This window comes from Lithobates pipiens, unplaced genomic scaffold, assembly GCF_037356315.1.
Source record: "Lithobates pipiens isolate NorthernLeopardFrog02 unplaced genomic scaffold, aLitPip1_a1.2 Scaffold_8, whole genome shotgun sequence".
NCBI classification, from domain to species: Eukaryota; Metazoa; Chordata; class Amphibia; order Anura; family Ranidae; genus Lithobates; species Lithobates pipiens.
In genome coordinates this window covers 178404990-178429057 of record NW_027507903.1, presented here as the reverse complement: position 1 = coordinate 178429057, position 24068 = coordinate 178404990, and the positions used below count along the sequence as shown (strand labels likewise).

Here is a 24068-nt window from a genome sequence, read left to right as displayed (position 1 = left end):
GCGGTGTACTACAAGTCTCAGCTGACCTGCTCTGCTTAGACCTGCTCATGGTATGTGCTTTGAACTCTTTGTATAATCAGCACACCTGAACTGTTACTTGTTATCTGCACCTAGCCTGACATTAACACGAGCCAATACATAAAGGGAAACCTATCATGAATCCTGAACAGGCTCAGTTGTTTGCACAAGAACTTTGCTGTTTATCACATCAAGTTCAGGAAATGGCCACAGAGCTCACCAAGGTGCAATCTCCTTCTACTACCACCATTACTAAAACTCCATCTGAACCTAAAATTCCTTTGCCCGACCGGTTTTCTGGTGACCGTAAAGCGTTTTGCAACTTTAAAAACAGCTGCAAATTATATTTCAAGTTGAGGCCATCCTCGTCTGGCCATGAAACTCAGAGGGTTCAAATCATTATCTCTCTGCTACAGGGTGACCCCCAGGCTTGGGCCTTTAACCTGGAACCTAACCATCCAGCCTTACTAACAGTAGATGCCTTCTTTGAAGCCCTTGGGTTGCTATATGATGATCCAGATCGTGCTGCTACTGCAGAATCGACCCTGCGTAACTTAAAACAAGGAACTACCACAGCTGAAATGTATTGCTCAGAGTTTCGCAGGTGGGCCCCGGAATCTGGCTGGAATGATGCAGCTCTCCGCAGCCAGTTTAGAATTGGCCTTTCAGATGTGATTAAAGACGCTCTGGTCAACTTCTCCTACCCAGCCTCACTGGAGGAGGCTATGTGTCTAGCTATTAGAATTGACCGCCGCCAGCGAGAGAGGAGGCGAGAACAAACAATGGCTGTGGCAAACTGTATACCTTCCTTACCACCTGATTATTCCATCTCCAGTGCCAAATCTGAGGAAGAACCTATGCAGTTAGGCTCCACCCGGTTATCTGCCCAGGAACACAAACGCAGGCGTAATATGGGACTCTGCTTATACTGTGGCCTCAAGGGTCATATGCTCCGTTCGTGCCCTACACGTCCGGGAAACGCCAGGACCTAGGTGATTGCGGGGAGGTCACCTTAGGTCTACTCTCATCTCCCCAGGGGGACAATCGTATACTTTTACCCGCTGTCATTCACTTTGGGACAGGGGCTCATGAACTGCTGGCCTTGGTGGATTCTGGAGCAGCTGAGAATTTTATTGATAAAACTCTGATCACCTCTTTGTCCCTGGAAACTCATGCTCTAGATTGTCCAGTCCGCCTGATCTCTGTGGATAATCGGCCTCTCTCACAAGACCTAGTGCTCCAATCCACCAACCCTTTCCAGTTACAATTAGGGGCTTTGCATTGGGAGAAGATTTCTTGTCTTGTCATTGACTCTCCATCCACTCCTTTGATCCTAGGCCTTCCTTGGCTTCAGAAGCACAATCCTGTAATTGACTGGCCAACAAGAGATATTCTGGCTTGGTCCAATCAGTGTAAAAAGAGCTGCATCCAACACCTTGTTCGACTTGATACCTGTCAAGTGGGAATAGAACAGATTCCACTTTGTTATAAGGACTTTCGGGATGTGTTTTCTAAAGGAATTGCTGACACTTTACCTCCTCATCGCAGTTATGATTGTCCCATTGACCTCTTGCCTGACACTACACCTCCTCGAGGGAGAGTCTTTCCACTGTCTGAACCAGAGAATCTTGCTTTGCAAGAATACATCCAGGAAAACCTAGCTAAGGGTTTCATCCGTCCCTCCACTTCTCCCGCAGGAGCAGGATGCTTCTTTGTCCCGAAGAAGGATGGAGGACTGCGACTTTGTGTTGATTACAGAGGTCTAAATAAAATAACCATTCCCAATCGGTATCCTCTCCCTCTCATCACAGAGTTGTTCTCTCAAATCCAGGGAGCCAAAATCTTCTCCAAACTGGATTTAAGGGGAGCCTATAATCTGGTGCGAATCCGTGCAGGCGATGAATGGAAGACGGCCTTTAACACCAAGGATGGTCATTACGAATGTCTTGTCATGCCTTTCGGCCTCAGGAATGCACCAGCCGTCTTTCAGAACTTCATGAATGACATTTTCCGTGACATGATGGGTCGCTTCATGCTTGTTTATTTAGACGATATTTTGATTTACTCTCCCAATCTTGAAACACATCAGAAGCATGTCTGCTCGGTATTAGCCCGACTAAAGACTCACTCCCTTTTTGTAAAGCCTGAAAAATGTATTTTCCATGTTAAACAAGTACCTTTCCTGGGCTACCTAATTTCTGACACAGGCCTCACCATGGACCCAGCCAAAGTTCAAGCCATTCTAGACTGGGCACCACCTTCAGACCTGAAGGCAGTTCAACGCTTCCTGGGCTTTGCAAATTTCTATCGAAAATTCATTAAGAACTTTGCCACCATTGCACATCCCATCACCTCTCTCACCAGGAAGACTCCTAGTACATTTAAATGGACTACTGAAGCCCAGGCAGCCTTCACCCAGTTAAAGAAAGCCTTTACCTCTGCACCAATTCTACGCCATCCTGTTCCTGAGCTACCTTTTATTATAGAGGTAGATGCATCTGAAGTAGGAGTGGGGGCGCTTTTGTCACAAAAAGATCCTGTAAGCGCTGCCATCCACCCTTGTGCCTTCTTGTCCCGTAAATATTCCCCAGCAGAACGCAATTACGATATAGGCAACAGAGAACTTTTAGCCATAAAGCTAGCTTTAGAGGAGTGGAGACATTGGCTGGAGGGAGCTCGCTATCCATTCATAGTTCTGACTGACCACAAAAACCTTGAATATATCCGTTCTGCTAAAAGACTGAACTCGCGTCAAGCCAGGTGGTCATTGTTCTTCTCCAGATTTGACTTTACAATTTCTTATTTACCAGGTCCAAAAAACATTAAGGCCGATGCCTTGTCTCGTAGTTTTTTATCAGAATCTCCTCCTCCGCTTCCTCCTCAACCCATTATCTCTGAGGATAGGATTTTGGCTTTTACCCAGACTGACATCTCTGAGGCCTTGTTACCAGCACAGGCTGAAGCCCCTCCCTCCACTCCCCCTGGTATGCTCTTTGTGCCCCTGGCTCTTCGTTTGCAGGTATTGCAACAAGTACATGCATCAAAACCCGCAGCACATCCAGGGTTTAGACAAACTTTTGAGATTGTCTCTCGCAACCTCTGGTGGCCATCGCTTAGGCAGGATGTGTTAGCCTTCGTCCAGGCCTGTGAAGTTTGCGCCAGAAGCAAGAGCAGTACCTCTAAGCCCCCCGGTCTCCTTCGTCCTCTACCAATACCTACCTGTCCCTGGACCCATTTATCTATGGACTTTATCACAGACTTGCCTCTGTCCCAGGGATGTTCCACGATCTGGGTGGTGGTAGACAGGTTCAGTAAGATGGCCCACTTTGTTCCGCTTCCGAAGCTTCCATCTGCTAAAGAACTGGCATCTTTATTCATTAAGCACATTTTCAGGCTCCATGGGGCACCAGTTAACATTGTCTCTGACCGTGGCTCTCAGTTCATAGCCCAGTTTTGGAAGGCCCTTTGCTCTCAGCTGGGGATTAAATTATCATATTCTTCAGCATATCATCCTGAGACTAATGGCCAAACAGAAAGGACTAATCAGACTCTAGAGAAGATGGTACGTTGTCTGATGGCCAAAGATGAGGTGGAGTGGGTCAACATCCTTCCATGGGCAGAGTTTGCCTTTAATAATTGTGCCAGCACATCTACAGGGACCTCTCCTTTCTTTTGTGTTTATGGGTTGCATCCTCGTGTGTGCTCCTTTGATCTTCCGCCCTCTGATGTTCCAGATGCCAACACCACTATTGAACATTTCTCCAAAATCTGGTCCGATGTAAATCATGCTATTTCCCGCTCTGTGCAGGCTTTTAAGAAAACTGCTGACAAGAAGCGCTTAAAGGCTCCAGAATATAAAGTTGGTGACAAAGTGTGGTTATCATCTCGGAATCTGTCCCTGCATGTTCCATCTAAAAAGCTTGGCCCAAAATTCATCGGGCCTTATGAAATCTCGGAGATTGTTAATCCTGTGTCCTACAGATTAAAACTTCCCCCATCCATGCGCATTCCAAATGTCTTTCATGTTTCATTGTTGAAACCTGTTCATTCCAGCCTCCTAGTAAATGAACCAGAACCTGTGGATATGTTGGACAGTCAAGAATATGAAGTGGCATTTATTCTTGATTCCAGACGAGTGCGCAATTCCTTACAATATCTTGTTCATTGGAAAGGGTTCGGTCCAGAGGATCGATCTTGGGTACCAGCTCGTGATCTTCATGCTGACCGACTTAAGAAGAAGTTCCATCTCCGTTATCCAAGTAAGCCTGGGGGTGCAGGAGCAACCCCTCGAGAAAGGGGGGGTACTGTCAGTACTAGAATCCCTTTAGGACCCAGCACAACTCACCTGACACAGCCTGTGTCTGGGAAACAACAGTGATTGGCCTGCTCACGTTTAAATCACCTGTATCAGCATTCAGTCAGCGCTCGTGTTAGAGTTCACTCGTGTTTGATCCAGCTGATATTTGCTCTGTGACTTTCGTGTTTGACCCGGCTTGTTTGACCCTCCGTACTTGCTTCTGATTCTGTACCGTTTGGATTCTGATCTACCTGTGTATGACCCAGCTTGCCTAGACTACGCTTTGCCTGATTCTACTAGTACCCTCATCTGCAGCAGTGAACCACAAGGTCCAGCAATCATCTATCCTCATCTACAGCAGTGAACTACAAGGTCCAGCAATCATCTATCCTCACCTACAGCAGTCATCTACCTTCGTCTGCAGCGGTGTACTACAAGTCTCAGCTGACCTGCTCTGCTTAGACCTGCTCATGGTATGTGCTTTGAACTCTTTGTATAATCAGCACACCTGAACTGTTACTTGTTATCTGCACCTAGCCTGACACTAACTTCAGCTTGTTCAATTAAGCTATGACAAATAAAACTGGAAGTTGATTGGTTTCTATGCAGAGCTGCACCAGATTTTGCATGCTCTAATTTTAGTAAATAGGCTCGATTGCATATAGCTCTCCTCCTTAGTTAATAAGCTGCACCATAAGTGTATTAAAAGGGCTTCCAGCCTAAACAAATATTTGACCCCATGCTACTTCAAAACCTTCATGTATTAATTCCAAACATGCCCATCTTGTGAATCCCTCTAGCAAACCTAAATGGGGCCCCTAACACATTGGTTGCATTTACTCAGGTACAGTTCCACCATTCCAGATGCAATAATGGTTGCCTGTCCCTCCTGCAGGCAAGATCCAACATCACAGTTCTTGGTCATGATAATTTGAATTTTGGGAGGGTCCCACTTTGTTACTACACAGGATGGGTCCAATTCAAGTTTAGGTTGGAAAATTTCTCGAAAAATCATATGTATATATATACACACACACACACGCACACACGCACACATTTACAGTAAACTATATATGTAGCACTGTAAATTAATTTCTAAGCTGCTTAAGCTCCTTACACTGACACTGTTTATTTGTAGACAGCATCCCTGTATACCAATGTCGAGGAAAGAGTGGAAGCAAGCCACAGAACGTCGGTAAGGCTTTTCTTATTCAGATTTTGTTGGTGGAAAATCTATATATGCATAGTGGGATTTAGACTTTTCTCCAACATATTTTTACAGCACTAAGGAGCTTTTCTACTATAGGGGTAGAGGCTTTTCACTTTGAAACGTGCATGTTTACAAAAGGAATGTTCACTCTAAAAAAATGTGTTTTCATTTTTTAATTTCAATTAGGAAAGCACACCAGCCAATATTAGAGTACATGATCAAGGTTTTATCACGCCAGTGTATCGTTACCATCATTCATTCAGAACAGTACTGGAGGTTATGTAGATCATAAATATTGACTAGATTCAATTTCAAAGCATGGCCATATCTATATCTAGCAGCTCCAAATGACTCATATTGGCACACAATGCTAGTCTTGCATTTGCTGGTTATTATGCCAATTATTATTTTTTTACACAGATATTTATTTTAAATCACAGACTAAAATCAGACTGCACTTACAGTGAAATATAAATAGCACACTAAACAAAAGAAGGCAAATTATGATTAAAGTATCCTGTTATTAATGGTGTAAAACTAGTAATTAATTTTAAATTCAACAAATTTTCTGCAAGGAGTAATAGACTTCACTTGGCACCAATGCTGCATACATTTATAAAGAAGCATGAATTAATTTGGAATAAATATTAACGGAGAAGAAATTGGATACAGAGTAACTTGAGTAATAAATTAATAACTAAAATTATAACGTTCTTCAGACTCAGAGAACAGTCCATGCTTTAACCTTAGAAGTGGACTTGATTTATCAGATAAGCTCCATGAATAAGAAAAATATATACAATGCATTAACATCCTTTTTTTTTTTTTTTTGTTTTTTTTTTTACTTTCCAGATGGTACTATTAACCCAGAAGAAATAGAAAAGATAGCTAATGAGGTCCTTGCAATAAAGTTGCCAGCCGCACCTTATGATTTAATCAATATGCTGAACAAGATTAAAAAAATGTGCGATGAATACCAACAAAACAAGAAAAACCTCCAAAAGCAGCTGGAGGATGTAAAGAAACTTACCCAGCAAGCAAACAATGCAAGGTAAAATCTATTATTTTAAATTTGGAAGGGATGGTACTGCAACCCAGAAAAATACAATGTCCGCATCCCATAGTAATGCCTCAACCAGTGCAAAGTGTTGGAGAAAATGTCAGATGTGCTGCACTGGGGTGCATTGAGTCAGGTGTGTTTTTTGGTAAGCTGAAGATTTGGTTGTATGAAATGAGTGGGCAGAGACAAGACAATGCAAGGCACTTACCAAGGGGAAAATGAACCCTAAATATGTGCACAACTGTCCCATACAGCAACCAACCCAAAACTTGGGACTTAGACACAATTTTGTTCAAGGGATGCATGACTATTATTACGCACTGGCACTTTAGTGAAGACTGGGTGTGCGTTAGATGTTTCCTGTAGGATCCTGTTTATTTATAATGACTTTTAAAATGACATGCATGTTTTTAAAAAAAAATTTAAATTCTCTATTTTTTTTTAATCTAGAAAAGCAGTTGATAACCTTCCCAGTACATATGAGATCAAAAATAATTTAAATCAAGCTGAAAATATACAGAAAAAAACAAGCTCTGTGCTGAACAATGTAAACAAGAACATTAAGGACATCAGAAACAGACTTTCACAGGTAATGTAAATGAAATAACAGCATTAAGAGGATTCCAAGTTTTGTAAAATACAGAGTAGATCATTATATTATTAACCACTTGCCGACCGGGCCATAGCCGAAAGACGGCTACAGCACGGTCATATTTTTCTGGGTGGACGTCCATGGACGTCCTCCCAGAATCTTGCTCTCGTGCGCCCCCTGGGGCGCGCTCCCGCAAACATCCGGATCACTGGTAGCGGCCATTTACCACGTGATCACTCCGTCAAAATACAGAGCGATCATATCATGACGCCGGTTCCTCCCTCCCCTCTCTGTAGCAATCAATACAGTGCGAGGGGAGAGGGGGAGAGATCTATAGTGCCCACAGCGCTGCTCAGTGCCAATAATCTGCAGTACTCTGCCCATACTGTGCAATAATCTGCTAATAGTCTGAAACACTGTGCAATACTCTGCCAAAACTCTGCAACACTGCAATACTCTGCCAATACTCTGCAACAATGCAATACTCTGCAACACTGCAACACTGCAATACTCTGCAAATACTCGCCAATAGTCGCCAATACTCTGCTATAAATTTTAACTGAAACAAATAATTTTTTTTTTTTTCAAAATTTTCAGTCTTTTTTGATTTATAGCAAAAAAAATAAAAAACCCAGCGGTGATTAACCACTTGACCACTGGGCACTTAAACCCCCTTAATAACCAGACCAATTTTCAGCTTTCATGCAACACTGTACCTATATGAAATTGTTGTCCTTTTTTTCACACAAATAGAGATTTCTTTTGGTGATATTTAATCACCAGTAGGTTTTTTATTTTTTGTGCTATAAAAGAAAAAAGACCAAAAATTCTGTAAAAAAAAAAGAATTTTTCTTTGTTTCTGTTATAAAATTTAGCAGATTAGTAATTTTTCTTCATACATTTTGGCCAAAATTTATACTACTGCATATCTTTGGTAAAAATAAGTACAAATCGGTGGATATTATTTGGTCTGTGTGAAAGTTAAAGAGTCCACAAGCTATGGTGCCAATATCTGAAAATTGATCACACCTGAAGTACTGATGGCCTATCTCATTTCTTGAGACCCTAATATGACATAAAAGTACAAATACCCCCCAAATTACCCCTTTTTGGAAATAAGACATTCCAAGGTATTTAGTAAGAGGCATGATGACTTTTTTGAAGTTGTAATTTTTTTCCACAATTCTTTGCAAAATCAAGATTTTTTTTTCCTTTTTTTTCCCACAAAATTGTCATATTATCAGGTTATTTCTCACACACAGCATATGCATACCACAAATTACACCCCAAAACACATTCTGCTATTACTCCCGAGTATGGCGATACCACATGTATGAGACTTTTAGACAGCTTGGCCACATACAGAGGCCCAACATGCAGGGAGCGCCATCAGTCGTTCTGGAGCACCCAGGCCAATTCTGACATTTCTCTCCTACATGTAAAAATCATCATTTATTTGCTAGAAAATTACATAGAACCCCAAAACATTATATATGTTTTTTTGTGCTATAAAAAAAACAAAACAGTAAAGTTAGCCCAATGTTTTTGCATAATGTGAAAGATGAAGTTACGTTGAGTAAATAGATACATGTCACCCTTCAAAATTGCACACGCTTGTGGAATGGCGCCAAGCGTCGCTACTTAAAAATCCCCATAGGCGATGCTTTAATTTTTTTTACTGGTTACATGTTTTGAGTTACAGAGGAGGTCTAAGGCCAGAATTATTGCTCTCACTCTAACATTCACAGCAATACCTCACGTGTGTGGTTTGAACACCGTTTTGATATGTAAGTGGGGCTTACGTATGCGTTCGCTTCTGTATGCGAGCACATGGGGACAGGGGCGCTTTAACCCCCCTGACGGTATTCCAGAGTCTGGCTCGGGGTGGAATTTTTATACCAAAAGCGGTAACCCCGAGCCAGACTCGGGACTGCATCGCTGGATCCAGGAGGAGGTTTACTTACCTTCTCCCTCGGATCCAGCTTTGTCTCCCCGCTGTACGAGCGAGCCGCGTCTCGCTCGATCTATCACGGAGCCGATGTCCGTTCCCTGCGACGCACAGGGACGGAGATCGGCGACAAATTCAAAAAATGAAACACACACATTACATACAGTATAATGTAATCTTACAGATTACATTGCTGTATGTAATTATTTCACATCCCCTTTGTCCCTAGTGGTCGGTCCAGTACTCTGCATGCAGTTTTATATAATAAAAACTGTTCTTTATGCCTGGAAACTGGAGATTGTCCATAGCAACCAAACTGTCATTTTACATCAAAAATGGTTTTAGACCAGCTAGAAAACAGCGATAATAAATTGTAATCACTCGCAGAATTGAGCGATAGATCCGTCATCAAATACTGAAAAGTAATGACAGTGAAAATTCTGCAACTGAGCAAATTTCAGTGTTTTTGATTTGATTACATTATTGAATAATTTTTATTATTGTTATATTATTATTTGGTACAATTATTTATAGTTATTTATTATATTATAATTTATGATTTCATTTTTCAAACTTTATCATACCCGGGATGTCTGCTAGACTCTGGTTTGGACAGATTTAAGAGAGTTATTCCTAACAATTACAGGACTACAATATACACCAAATTTTTATGCAAAATAATGGTACCGCTTTTAGCACCTAAAATCCGAAATAATCATACCGCCAGGGAGGTTAAATTATTAAATTTTTTTTGTTCATTTCACTTTATTTATTTTATTTTGACACTTTTGTCCCCAAAAATAATATTTTTTATCACTTTTATTCCTATTACAAGGAATGTAAACATCCCTTGTAATAGGAATATGGCATGACAGGTCCTCTTTACAGTGAGATATGGGGTCAATAAGACCCCACATCTCACCTCTAGACTGGGAAGCCTGAAATAATTAAAAAAAAAAGATTCTGGCTTTGATCGTATTGGCGAGTCAGTAGAAGCACCGGAGGGCAGCAATAGGGGGGCCCCCTCTCGCCTCCCGTAAGAACAATCAAGCAGGGGAACAGCCGCTATGATCATTCTTATGGTGTAGGGAATCACCGGCTGAAAAAGCTGATATCTGAATGATGTAGTTGCAGGCATCATTCAGATATCATCACACAAAGTGAAGGACGTCATATGACAGCCGGCGGGCGGGAAGTGGTTAAAATGCATTTTATTTAACACAAAGTTGTTGATTTATACAATATTTCTAACACGTAGCATGTACATACCAAAAAATGACACCCCAAAATAGATTCTCCTACTGCTCCTGAGTACGGCGATCCCACATGTGTGAGATTTCCACAGCCTGGCCACATACAGAGGCCGAGTATGGCCGAGCATGGCCGAGCATGGCCGAGCATGGCTGGGTATGGCTGGGTATTGCAGGGTATCACAGAGTATGGCTGGGTATTGCAGGGTATCACAGAGTATTGCAGGGTATCACCGAGTATGGCTGGGTATTGCAGGGTATCACCGAGTATGACTGAGCATGGCCGAGTATGGCTGGGTATTGCAGAGTATGGCTAATTATTGTAGAGTATCACTGGGTATGGCTGGGTATTTCAGGGTATCACAGAGTATGGCTGGGTATTGCAGGGTATCAGAGAGTATGGCTGAGTATTGCTGGGTATGGCAGTTTATGGCAGAGTATTGGCAGGGTATTGTAGGCTATTGCAGAGTATTGCTGGGTATTGCAGATTATTACTGGGTATTGCAGAGTATTGACAGGGCATTGCTGGGTATTGCAGAATATTGGCAGGGCATTGCGGAGTATTGGCAGGGCATTGCTGTCATGGTTATGCAGTGAGCTTCCTCTGTTTGCTTACCTCCCCTCCATGTGTTCTGACTAAGAGGCCAGCCACTTCCACCTGGTGGTTTTTATAACCTCTCCTCTAAGCATGGCTCCACCCCAGGCCCTATCAGGGAACCCTACATTAACCTGTGCACTGCAAGCCAGTGGTGCTGATCAACCATTGTGTACCTTTGTGTGTTTGGCTTCCTGTTACCTGCCGTGTGCTCTTCTGTTGTTCCGTTACCGACTTTGGTGTGTCCTTGACTATCCCTGTTTGCCTGTGATCCTGACCTTTTGGCGTGTCCCTGACTATTCCTGTCTGCTTGTGGCCCGACCTTGGCTTTATCCCTCACTATCCCTACCCTCCTGTTGCCTACTTTGGGTGTGAGCTGGGGGACCCTGGGAGTCACGACCTGGAGCCAGTTGCAGCCCAGTCCATCTTCACCACTAGAGACTCTGGTGAACACCTGCTGGCTCTTAGACTCCGCGCCCCAGGGAATCTTACGCTCTAACCCCAGTGGGATTGGTGTGGTGTTCTGGCGGCCCTGCCTTCCTTATCACCTTGACCCCCGTCCACAGCAGTCAGCCGTAGGGTCCACAACCTTGCACTCCTGATCCCTACGGTGTGCATCTGTCACCTGGCCTCAAGGTGACCTGACAATTGCAGAGTATTGGCAGGGCATTGCTGGGCATTGCAGAGTATTGGCAGGGCATTGCAGAGTATTGGCAGGGAATTGCAGAGTATTGGCAGGGCATTGCTGGGTATTGCAGAGTATTGGCAGGGAATTTCAGGGTTAATTGTCAGTAAGCAATGCTGTGGGCACAGCACTGCTGACACCGATCTCTCCCCTCTCACTGTACCCGTTGGTACAGAGAGGGGAGGGAGGAACCGGCATCATAACATGACGCCGGTTTGTTTACAAGTGATTTGTCTGAGTCATTTGACAGAGTGATCACCTGGTAAACGGCCGCAATGAGCGGCCGTTTACCGTGATCCATGATGCGTCACGGATGCTCTAGAGTGTGCTCCCCAGGGGGTGTACGAGAGCGGAATTCTGGGAGGATGTCATAGTTATTCCGGGTAGCCATCATTTGGCTATGGGCCGGTTATTAACTGGTTAAATACCACCAAAATAAAGCTCTGTTTGTTTGAAATAAAGGACAAAAATTTCATATAGGTGTTTCATGACTGAGTAATTGTCATTCAAAAGGTGAGAGCACTGAAAGGTGAAAATTGGTCTGGTTAGGAAGGGGGTTTAAGTGCCCAGTGGTCAAGTGGTTAACAGGCAAAACACTAACATCTTTAAAGAGAAGTAGGGAGGGTCTCATCTCTCTCTCCATGCCAACATCCAAAATATATATTCAAGGATTGAAAAAGTCAAAAATGTAACGGATTTTGTGGAAACATAATGAGAGAGAGAATCAGTAAAAAAAGTATAAATTGTTTTACAACATAGTTAAAAAAAACATATAAACAACATACAAACAACACCATATATAGACACAGTTACCAGTTACCCAATAATGCAGTTATATCTTTAACCACTTGCCTACCAGGCACTAAAACCCCCTCCTGCCCAAGCCATTTTTCAGCTTTCAGAGCACTTTGAATGACAATTGCGTGGTCATGCTACACTGTACCCAAACAATTTATTTTATAATTTTCTTCACACAAGTAGAGCTTTCTTTTGGTGGTATTTAGTCACTGCTGGGTTTTTTATAAAAAAAAAATTAAAAAAAGTTTACTTTTTTCTGTCAGTAAATCTTGCAACTAAGTAATGTTTCGTCTTCACTGATGAGGCAGCACTGATGGGCACTGATAGGCTGAACTGGTGGGCATTGATGTGATGGCACTTATGGGCACTGATGAGGTGGCACTGATGAGGAGGCACTAATATGCCACACTTATGGGTGGTGATAGATGACACTGATATGTGGCACTGATAGGAGGCACCGATGGGCACTGTTAGGTGGCACTGATGGTCACTAATAGGCGGCACCGGTGGGCACTTATAGGTGTCAGGGGCGGGCATGGATAGGTGGCACGGATAGGCGGTACAGATGGGCACTGATGGGTGACACTGATGGACATTGTTGGACAGCAGTGATGGGCATTGATGGGCAGCACTGATAGGCGGTACTGATTGCTAGCACTGACTGGCATGTAATTGGCACTGATTGGTGGCACTTGTGGACAGTGGTGGTCACTAATTGCTGCCACTGGTGGGCACTGTATGTTGGCATTGGTGGACAATGATGGGCACTGTATTCTGACACTATATTTCCTTATTGTAATCAGGGCACTGATGATCAGTGTCCAGATTACATTCCTAGATGTCCCCCTGTGAGGAGATGCCACTCTGTCAGTGTGAGGCAAAAAGAGCCGATTACCGGCATTTCCGTGTTTACATGTGACCGGCTGTGATTGGACACAGCCGATCATATGGTTAAAGAGCTGCGGATTACACAGATCGGGGTCACGCCTTGTCCTAACAATAGCATGCGGCTACAATCACCACGTGCCCCCGTGGGAACGCGACAGAACAAGAGCCGCACCGCCCTGCCATCATTTGACGGTGGGCGGGCAGCCAATGTTACCTTTCTTGCAATGTCCCACCATAGTGTTTGTCTGAACCCTCAAAAACTGCAGCCACCCAAGATGCAGAGCTTAACCACTTCAATACCGGGCACTTACAAACCTTCCTGCCCAAACGAATTTTGAGCTTTCAGCACTGTCGCAATTTGAATGACAATTGTGCGGTCATGCTACACTGTAAAATTGTTATCATTTTTTTCACACAAATAGAGCTTTCTTTTGGTGGTATTTGATCACCTCTGGGATTTTTATTTTCTGCTAAACAAATAAAAAAAATGCTGAAAATTTTGAAAAAAACATGTTTTTTTTGTTTCAGTTACAAAACTTTGTAAATAAGTATGTTTTCTCCTTCACTGATGGGCTGCAGTGACGGGCACTGATAAGGCGGCACTGCTGGGCACCAATGATGTGACATCAATGAAGTGGCACTGATAGGTGGCACAAATAGACACTGATAGGTGGCACAAATAAGCACTGATAAGTGGCACAGATTGGCATGGATGGGTGGCATGGATAGGTGGCATGGATGGGCATGGATAGGCGGCACGGATGGGCACTGATAGGCATCATGGATGGGCACTGATAGGTGGCATGGATGGGCATGGATGGGCACTGATAGGCAGCATGGAAGGGCACTGATAGGCAGCACAGATGGGCATTGTAGTGTACAGTATTTTAGGGATGGATGCCAATCAGTGCCAAACAATAATGCATGGCAATCAGTGATGCCCATTGTGGGCACTGATTGGCATCCATTATGGGCATTAATTGGCATCCATTGTGGGCACTGACTGGCATCCCTGGTGGTCTAGGGGGGCATACCTGGTACTGCGCATCCCTGGTGGTCTGGTGGCATCCCTGGTGGTCCAGTGAGGGCATCCTCGGGGGGGGGGGGGGGCTGTGCTGTTAATTGATCAGCACAGACCCCCCCCCCTGTCAGAAGAGCAGCCGACCAGCTCTCCTCTACTCGCGTCTGACAGACGCGAGTGAGGAAAAGCCGATCACTGGCTCTTCCTATTTACACTGTGATCAGCTGTGATTGGACATGGCTGATCACATGGTAAAGAGTCTCTGTCAGAGACTCTTTACCGAGATCGTAGTTGCGGTGTGTCAGACTGACACACCGCAACAATGATCGCCACGATGCGCGCCCAACCAGCCCAACATCATAACGTCATTATTTCCTTGTTCATGAAAGGGAAAACCGTGCATTTTAAAGTACATTTGAAGAGGTATTTTATATATACATGGAAGGCATATATATAAGCAAATTCCAGTTAAAAGTGGTAAAATTGGTCCATCATCAAGGGGCAAAAATACCAAGTTGTACCGGCACTCAACCTCCCCCTTGCTGTGCTTGAGGGTCCGCTGCAATCCCAGTCTTAGCCCCCCCCCCCAGAAAAACCAGGGTAAGTGAATGATGTATATGTATATCTATAGGGGATTGCGCCTCCCACTCACTATTTATACTACCCCCTTCTCAATAGAATATGCTTAATAATACTTATATTCACTAAATAATCACTGTGCCCCCATATTATCCAAAATATATACACAAGACATTAATTTATAATTGTAAAAAATATAGCGTCCTTATTGTGCGATATTTTAATTCGATTGCTCCAACTGTGCCGTCTTAATCACCGATCATCTTCTAATCAAAAGTCCACTTGTGTCAACTAAAATAACCAAAACTGTGCCACCGTCACCAAGCAGAATGGCCACTCACCAGATGTCCCCAATCAGTAAGCCTTCGGTTCATTCAACGGATAACCAATCCACAACGCATTCCTCCCATTAGCAATTCCTCAACGTCCATATATTCATACAAAATTAAATGGAACCAATATAGTGTAAAATCGTTTTAACTTTAATGGAAAAATCAATAAAAAACGTATTACACTCACATTTCAATGTGTCTATTGGCCGACACCAAGCCTTTCCAGCAATGAGAAAACCGTTCTAAAATCGGGCAAGCCACTGATGTTCCGCAGGTGGTGTTAATCTCCCTCCACTGGACCGACCTGTTCCTGGCTTGTATTCAAGGACCGTATGTCTTCCACAACTCCTAGGATGTTGGGGAATTGCTAACGGGAGGAATGCGTTGTGGATTGGTTATCCGTTGAATGAACCGAAGGCTTACTGATTGGAGACATCTGGTGAGTGTCCATTCTGCTTGGTGACGGTGGCACAGTTTTGGTTATTTTAGTTGACACAAGTGGACTTTTGATTAGAAGATGATCGGTGATTAAGACGGCACAGTTGGAGCAATCAAATTAAAATATCGCACAATAAGGACGCTATATTTTCTGCAATTATAAATTAATGTCTTGGGAATATATTTTGGATAATATGGGGGCACAGTGATTATTTAGTGAATATAAGTATTATTAAGCATATTCTATTGATAAGGGGGTAGTATAAATAGTGAGTGGGAGGCGCAATCCCCTAAAGATATACATATACATCATCAAGGGGCACCGTGGGGGGGGGGGCTCTGATTTCCAGAGACCACCTTCTGCATAAAGAATGGGGGGGGGGTACTGATATAAGGGGGAAACATTTATATCAGTGCCCCCTTATATTATTGTATTCACTCACCCTTACATCAGTGACCCCCACCTCAGACTTGTCTGGCAGCGCTGTCACTGACCTCCTCTCAGGTGCACTGTGCAGGGCTCAGTTAGATGGCTCCAGGTTGGTGGCTCTGGTTTTATCCTATAGTCTCCTCTCCACAGTCCACACATATCTGACTTCTCCCATGACCCCCATCCTTGCAGCATTTCCACTCTTAACTCCTCTCAAGACTGCCCCTCAGAGACTGCAGACATAATATAAGACAAGAGATGGTCAGAGGTTGCGGATATGATACAAGTGATGTTTAGAGACTGAGGACAGAATACAAGAGATGGCTAGAGACTGGGGACATGATACAAGAAATGGCTAGAGACTGAGGACATGATACAAGAAATGGCTAGAGACTGAGGACAGGATACAAGAGATGGTTAGAGACTGAGAAAATGATACAAGAGATTGCTAGAGACCGAGGACAGGATACAAGAGATGGTTAGAGACTGAGAAAATGATACAAGAGATTGCTAGAGACTGAGGACAGGATACAAGAGATGGGTAGAGACTGAGAACATAATACAAGAGATTGCTAGAGACTGAGGACAGGATACAAGAGATGGGCAGAGAATGAGAACATGATGCAAGAGATGGTCAGAGGCTGCAGGCATGATAGTGGCTCACTGATTTTGACTGACAGCAGCAGGAGTCAATGGCTATATACTGCTGTCTCAGCCAGTGAGGAGGGAGAGTCCCAGGCAGCCCAGTCTCTCATGCAACATCGCTGGATCTAGATGGGCTCAGGTAAGCATTAGGGGGACTGAGGAGGGCTCCCGCACACAGATGGCTTTTTATCTTAATGCATAGGATGCATTAACCACTTCAGTTCTGGAAGATTTACTTCCCTTCCTGTCCAGGACATTTTTTATGAAACAGCACTGCATTGCTTTAACTGACAATTGCGCAGTTGTGCAACACTGTACCCAAATAAAATGTATATCCTTTTTCCCACAAATGGAGCTTTCTTTTAGTGGTATTTGATCACCCCTGCAGTTTTTATTTTTTGCGCTAGAAACAAAGAACGACCAACAATTAAAAAAAATAAAAATATATATATTTTTTACTTTCTGCTTTAAAACATAACCAATAAAAAAAATTGAATTTCTTCTTAAATTTAGCCCAATATGTATTCTGCTACATATTTTTGGTAAAAAAAATCCCAATAAAGGTATAGTGTCCACAAGCTATGGGTTATTTTTATTTATTTATTTTTACTAGTAACGATGGCGATCGGTGACTTAATAGTGGGACTGCGATATTGTGGCAGACAAATCCTGACACTTTTTTGGGGACCAGTAACACAACAGCGGCAGGGAAGGGGTTAACATCAGGGGAGATTAAAGGGTCAACTATGTGCCTAGGGAGTGTTTACTAACCGTGGGGGGGTGCTTTTACTGCTTGAAGACATGGTTCGGTGTTCCTGCTTCACAGAAACACAGGATCCATGACTTCTGTACGCACAAAATGACAGTCTGCCTTGTTTACATAGGCAGACTGTCATTCTGTCAGAGTACTGAACGATCGGCGGGTCCTGGAGGACATCGGGTCTCATGCCCACAGCCCCTGAAGTGCAGAATCACATTTTATATATATATATATATATATATATATATATATATATATATATATATATTGTGATTCCGCACAGAGCGTTCAACCTGTAGCATTAAATCTGCTATGGGGTGGTCGCAAAAAGGTTAAGATAAAAAAATACTTCTGCCTTTACAAACACTTTAATCTTCCGTCATTAAAAATTATTTTTAAAACGTGTGCAAAAAACGCAAAGAAGGCTGCGACAGCAAAAGGATTTAATTTGATCTACTCTTATATAAAACATATTTTTTTCAGCATGCAATAGATTTGTAAAATGTACAATGTGGCTCTCATACTGTTAAGTCTGAAGACCCATGCTGTAAAACAAAATGAATATATGTAGCATAGTTTCATATGCTCAGTTTGTTGGCAGTATAGGTTTCAAATGTTAATGTTCTTTTAGTGCTTACGCATATAAATTCAGGACGTTTTTCAGTATCACTGCGATTAACTGGAAACACTTAGCCTACAGACAGTGATCAGCATTATGTCTGAAAGAAGACAAAAATAAAATTCACAGACACAGACGAATTTGCAGCAAATGACCTTTGTGCCCTCCGAGTCCAAACACACAGGAAAGATCAAAACTAAACAAATAATGTTGAAATGGTAAGCTGTGAAAACTGTACAATGTATGCTACGGCATACAGATATTTTTACTCGTTCAAAATTTTTTATTTTATGTTAAAATAAATTACATGTACAGAATATAAGACAAATTATGTGATACCAGAAATAAAAAGACATATTGAAGTACGGATGATACAAAGCAAAGAAGAATTTCAAGATATTCTCTTGGGAATGACAATAAATGGCCTTATATATTTTAGAATTTGAAAACATTCTTATAGCTGAGTTTTAAACATTTTAATCCCAAGAAAATATAAATATGTCTAAAAGAAAATATATGATTTTAAAGTTTTGACCATAACTTCTAAAGTATGTTTATAGTAAGCAATATATAGTAAGGGAAGAACATAAAAGGTATATAGGAGGGGAAGGGGAGGGAATAATTCTCTGGAGGAGGTTTTATATATCATCTAATGTTGTAATTCTATAAAAAATCTTAATCACCATAACAATAAAACTCGGTTGTCAATATTATCTGACGTATAATATTTAATCCAGGGTTTCCATATGATACAGATATTTTAAATTGAAGTACTAGACGGTCTTTTTTACAAATAGGTTTTAAGGAAAGCTATCATTTACAGACACATGGACAGTATAAAATACTTTAAAGCGCCTAGGAAAAAATAGAGTCGTAATAAATTTAAATCAAATGTTTTCAATAATTGTATTCCTTTTAAACAATGTAACATATTTTTTGGTGTACTAACAATGTTTACAAATCACCACCGCCAGCAATAGGTCACAGAGCCGCTTTCCTTGAACATCCAGGTAGGGAGCATATGCCCTTTATTCACTTTATTACGAAAGCTCAGGAAGGACAGTGCAGGTGCATAGAGGAGGGAAGAAGGAGATTGGCATTCCGCCCTAGGCTCTTGGGGCTATGTGCTGCTTTAGATGGACATAGTATAGAGAGAGGAGTTAGCTTGCCAACCATAAGCATGCACACAAAAGTGGCTCCATGGGACCCTGTGGGGGGGGGGGGGGGTGGAGCCACCTGAAAACTGGAACCTAAAAGCTGAGGGTTTTTACTAAGGAACCACACACTTGGAAATAGACACAAAGCATACGAGTGCTAAGGTGTGCAGCACTGTATACTTTAAACTTTTTAGCATTTACTACATACCTCCCAACTTTTTGAGATGGGAATGAGGGACACCTATCAGAAAAAGTATACCGGCATAGGACACACCCTTGGCCATGCCCCCTTAAAGAAGAATTGTACAAGATTGGTTAAACCCACAAGTGTTTTTTTTTAACCACTACTATTCTTTTATATTGGCTTTTGGGATTTACAAATGCAGCAATTTAGAAATCAGAGGAAAGGTTTAGTGCAGAAAAACACTTTTTGAAAGATAAAAAGTAAATTTTATATACATCTATATAGATCAGACCAAAATGAGGGACAAATGAGGTAGAATGAGGGACAAAGGGACATTGCTCCAAATCAGGGACAGTTGGGAGCTATGTTTACTAACACTTTCAATTTGGTCTTGTCGTCATAAGAAATGTAAATGTTAGGTCTCTGATGCTTTCTAGAGCAATGAGATCTTGGCAAAACTGGAAAATCTGATAATGATTAAACTATTAATCAAAAGTCAATGCTCACTATGTAAAAGGCGGAGTCTGCAAAGTCACCTAAATGTACAGATTTCACAAAATTAGACCTGTAAGGGTAAGATTCGACCGGCTCCAACATGTAAGTAAACCAAAAGAGAAGTTGTGCAAAAAGTGTCACCAAATAGTAAAAAATAATAATTTCTCAGTGACAGCTGCACTCACAAAATATCCACATAAACATAATACATATTAAGCACTTCAGCCCCCAGAAAAATGTACCCCCTTCCTGACCAGGACATTTTTTGCGATACGGCACTGCGTCACTTGAACTGACAATTTTGCAGTCATGCAATGCTGCACCCAAACAAAATGTATGTCCTTTTTTCCGCACAAATATAACTTTCTTTTGGTGGTATTTGATCACCTCTGTGGTTTTTATTTTTTGTGCCATAAACAAAAGAATAGCGGCAATTTTAAAAAAAACAATATTTTCTACTTTTTCCTATAATAAATATCCCCAAATGTTAAAAAAAGAAATTGCAATAAGCGTATATTGATTGGTTTGCGCATAAGTCATGGCACCTACAAAATAGGGGATAGATTTGTAATTTTTAGAATTTTTTTTTTTACTAGTAATGGTGGCGATCAGTGATATTTATTTATTTTTTCGGGACTGCGACATTGCGGTAGACAGATCTGACACTTTGACACCTTTTTGGGACCATTGACATATATACCTCTATCAGAGCTAAAAATAGCCACTGATTACTGTATAAATGTCACTGGCAGAGAAGGGGTTAACACTAGGGGTGATCGAGGGGTTAAATATGTTCCCTTAGTGTGTGTGTTCTAACATTGGGGGGATGGGACTGACTGGAAGAGGGGACCGATCATTGTTCCTCAGCATTAGGAACAGCAGATCTGTCTCCTCACCCCTGACAGAACGTGTATTTGTGTGTTAACGCACACAAATCCCCATTCTGACTCTGTCAGAAGCGATCGCGGGTACCTGGTGGACATCCCAGTCACTGGGCACGCGCATCGGCTCCTAAGTGATGCGGCAGGCGCACGCTTCCTATACCCCTTAAATCCCCCACCATACAGCTAAGGGGATTCACGCATGGGAGCCATTTTGCCGCCGCCAAACGGCGGGTGGCCAGCAAGCGGTTAAAATTAAACATGTTGCGCTATCAATATGAAGTGCAGAAATTCATAACAATTAATCAATCAAGTAAAACATTCATAAATATCAAAAAATGTAAATAAGAATGTTTTATAAATAATCCAGTAAAGTCCATCAGAAAAAGAAAAAGAAGTGCTCTTGTACAAAATATATAAGTTATACTGTACTTGTATATCAACAAAAATCCATATTTCAGTGTGGATAGCAAAATCTCCACACCCAAAAGTGCACACCCAACTCTCAAGCTGCTTACCCGTTACTCTGGTCCCAAGATGGGGGTCTGGCTGCACTTTATCCCAGTATCCCCATGGAATGGTTGGATACCAGGAGCCAAGATTCCAAGATGGGTTACAATACAACCAGGACGTTCAACAGTGGGAAGAAAGCAAGAGTAAAATTGAACATAAAAAAAACATATTTTTTTCTATTGATAATGTTCTTTTGAACAAAAATAATCGGGAAGAGCTACAGCGGTGACTTTATCATACCTGCTGGGGTGTCTGCATGTGATTGACTGTTTTATATGCGATTTTACTCCTGCCTTCTTCCCAGTGTTGAACATCCTGGTTGTATGGTAACCCACCTTGAAAGCTTGGCTCCTGGTATCCATCCATCCCATGGGGATACTGGAATTAAGTACAGCCAGACCCCCATCCTGGGGTCAGAGTAGCTGGTAAGCGGCTTGAGAGTTGGGTGTGCACTTTTGGGTGTGAAGATTTTCTATCCACACTGAAATTTTGTATTTGTGTTGATACACAAGTATAAATGAACTTTTTTGCACAAGAGTACTTCTCTTCTTTTTTTCTGATGGACTTCACTGGATTACTTATAAATATTTTTGAACACATTCTTATTCACAGTTTTCAATTTCCATATAAGTGTCATGATTTACAGCTTTCACAGATGGCTGGTATGATGAGCGCTGTTGATTTCATGGAGGTTGCCACAGGATCTTACTTTCTTTAAGTTTATAGGTAACGCATTTCACTCCACCCGCAGCTAATTCGTAACACAACAATTACCATAACATTTTAATGACAATGGGGGTTAATTACGAAAGGCAAATTCACTTTGCACTACAAGTGCACTGCAAGTGCACTTGGAAGTGCAGTCGCTGTAGATCTGAGGGGGCATGCAATGAAAATAAAAAACAGCATTTTAGCTTGCACATGATTGGATGATAAAATCAGCAGAGCTTCCCCTCATTTCAGATCTACAGCGACTTCACTTGCAGTGCAAAGTGGATTTGCCTTTCGTAAATAACAGCCTATATAAAGTATCTCTCAAAAGTGAGTACACCCCTCAATTTTTGTCAATATTTTATAATATTTTTTCATGTGACAACACTGAAGAAATTACACTTTGCTACAATGTAAATTAGTGAGTGTACAACTTGCATAACAGTGTAAATTTGCCATCTGCTCAAAATAACTTAACACACAGCCATTAATGTCTAAACTGCCGGCAACAAAAGTGAGTACACCCCTAAGTGAAAATGTACAAATTGGGCTCAATTAGCTATTTTCCCTCCAGGATGTCATGTGACTTATCAGTGTTACAAGATCTTAGATGTGAATGGGGGGCAGGTGTGTTAAATCAGCTCTCTGAGGATCTGAAAAAATGAATTGTTGCTCAAAATAAAGATGGCCTAGGCTATAGAACAGGGATATGCTATTAGCGGACCTCCAGCTGTTTCAAAACTACAAGTCTCATCATGCCTCTGCCTCTGGGTTTCATGCTTGTGGCTGTCGGAGTCTTGCTATGCCTCATGGGATTTGTAGTTCTGCAACAGCTGGAGGTCCGCTAATTGCATATCCCTGCTATAGAAGATTGCCAAGACCCTGAAACTGAGCTGCAGTATAGTGGCCAAGACCATACAGAGGTTTAACAGGACAGGTTCCACTCAGAACAGGCCTCACCATGGTCAATCAAAGAAGTTGTGTGCACGTGCTCAGCGTCATAAAAATAGCATAAAAATTGGTCTGCATGTCTGTCACCCCAGAAGGAAGCCTCTTCTAAAGATGATGCACAAGAAAGCCCACAAACAGTTTGCAGCAGACAAGCAGACTAAGGACATGGATTACTTGAACCATGTCATGTGGTCTGATGAGACCAAGATAAACTTATTTGGTTCACATGGTGTCAAGCGTGTGTGGCGGCAACCAGGTGAGACATACAAAGACAATTTTGTCTTGCCTACAGTCAAGCATGGTGGTGGGAGTGTCAGGGTCTGGGGCTGCATGAGTGCTGCCGACACTGGGGAGCTACATTTAATTGAGGGAACTATGAATGCCGACATGTACTGCGATATACTGAAGCAGAGCATGATAACCTTCCTTCAGAGACTGGGCCACATGGCAGTATTCCAACATATTAATGACTGTAAAACACCTTCCAAGATGACCACTGCTTTGCTAAAGAAGCTGAGGGTAAAGGTGATGGACTGGCCAAGCATGTCTCCAGACCTAAACCCTATTGAGCATCTGTGGCGCATCCTCAAATGGAACGCGGAGGAGCGCAAGGTCTCTAACATCCACCAGCTCCATGATTTTGTCACGGAGAAGTGGAAGAAGATTCCAGTGGCAACCTATGAAGCTCTGGGGAATGCCATGCCCAAGCCGGTTAAGGCAGTGTGGGAAAATAATAGTGGCCACACAAAATATTGACACTTTGGGCCCAATTCGGACATTTTCACATAGGGGTGTACTCACTTTTGTTGCCAGCAGTTTAGACATTAATGGCTGTGTGTTGAGTTATTTTGAGGGGGCAGCAGATTTACACTGTTATACAAGCTGTACTGTAGCTGTAACTACTTTACATTGTAGAGAAGTGTAATTTCTTCAGTGTTGTCACATGAAAAGATATTACAAAAATGTGAGGGGTGTACTCACTTTTGTGAGATACTGTAGGTTCTCAAACTA

General features: G+C 42.2%; 1 protein-coding gene across 1 annotated transcript in view; it reads left to right on the top strand.

The window, feature by feature from the left end:
* The window catches only part of LAMB4 (laminin subunit beta 4), a 233867-nt gene that overhangs the window by 188977 nt on the left and 20822 nt on the right, over positions 1 to 24068 (top strand). The window contains exons 36-38 of the mRNA XM_077472837.1: positions 5454 to 5510; positions 6378 to 6576; positions 7036 to 7174. Of these exons, the coding sequence (XP_077328963.1) occupies positions 5454 to 5510; positions 6378 to 6576; positions 7036 to 7174 (395 nt within the window). The remainder of the gene's footprint in view (positions 1 to 5453; positions 5511 to 6377; positions 6577 to 7035; positions 7175 to 24068) is intronic.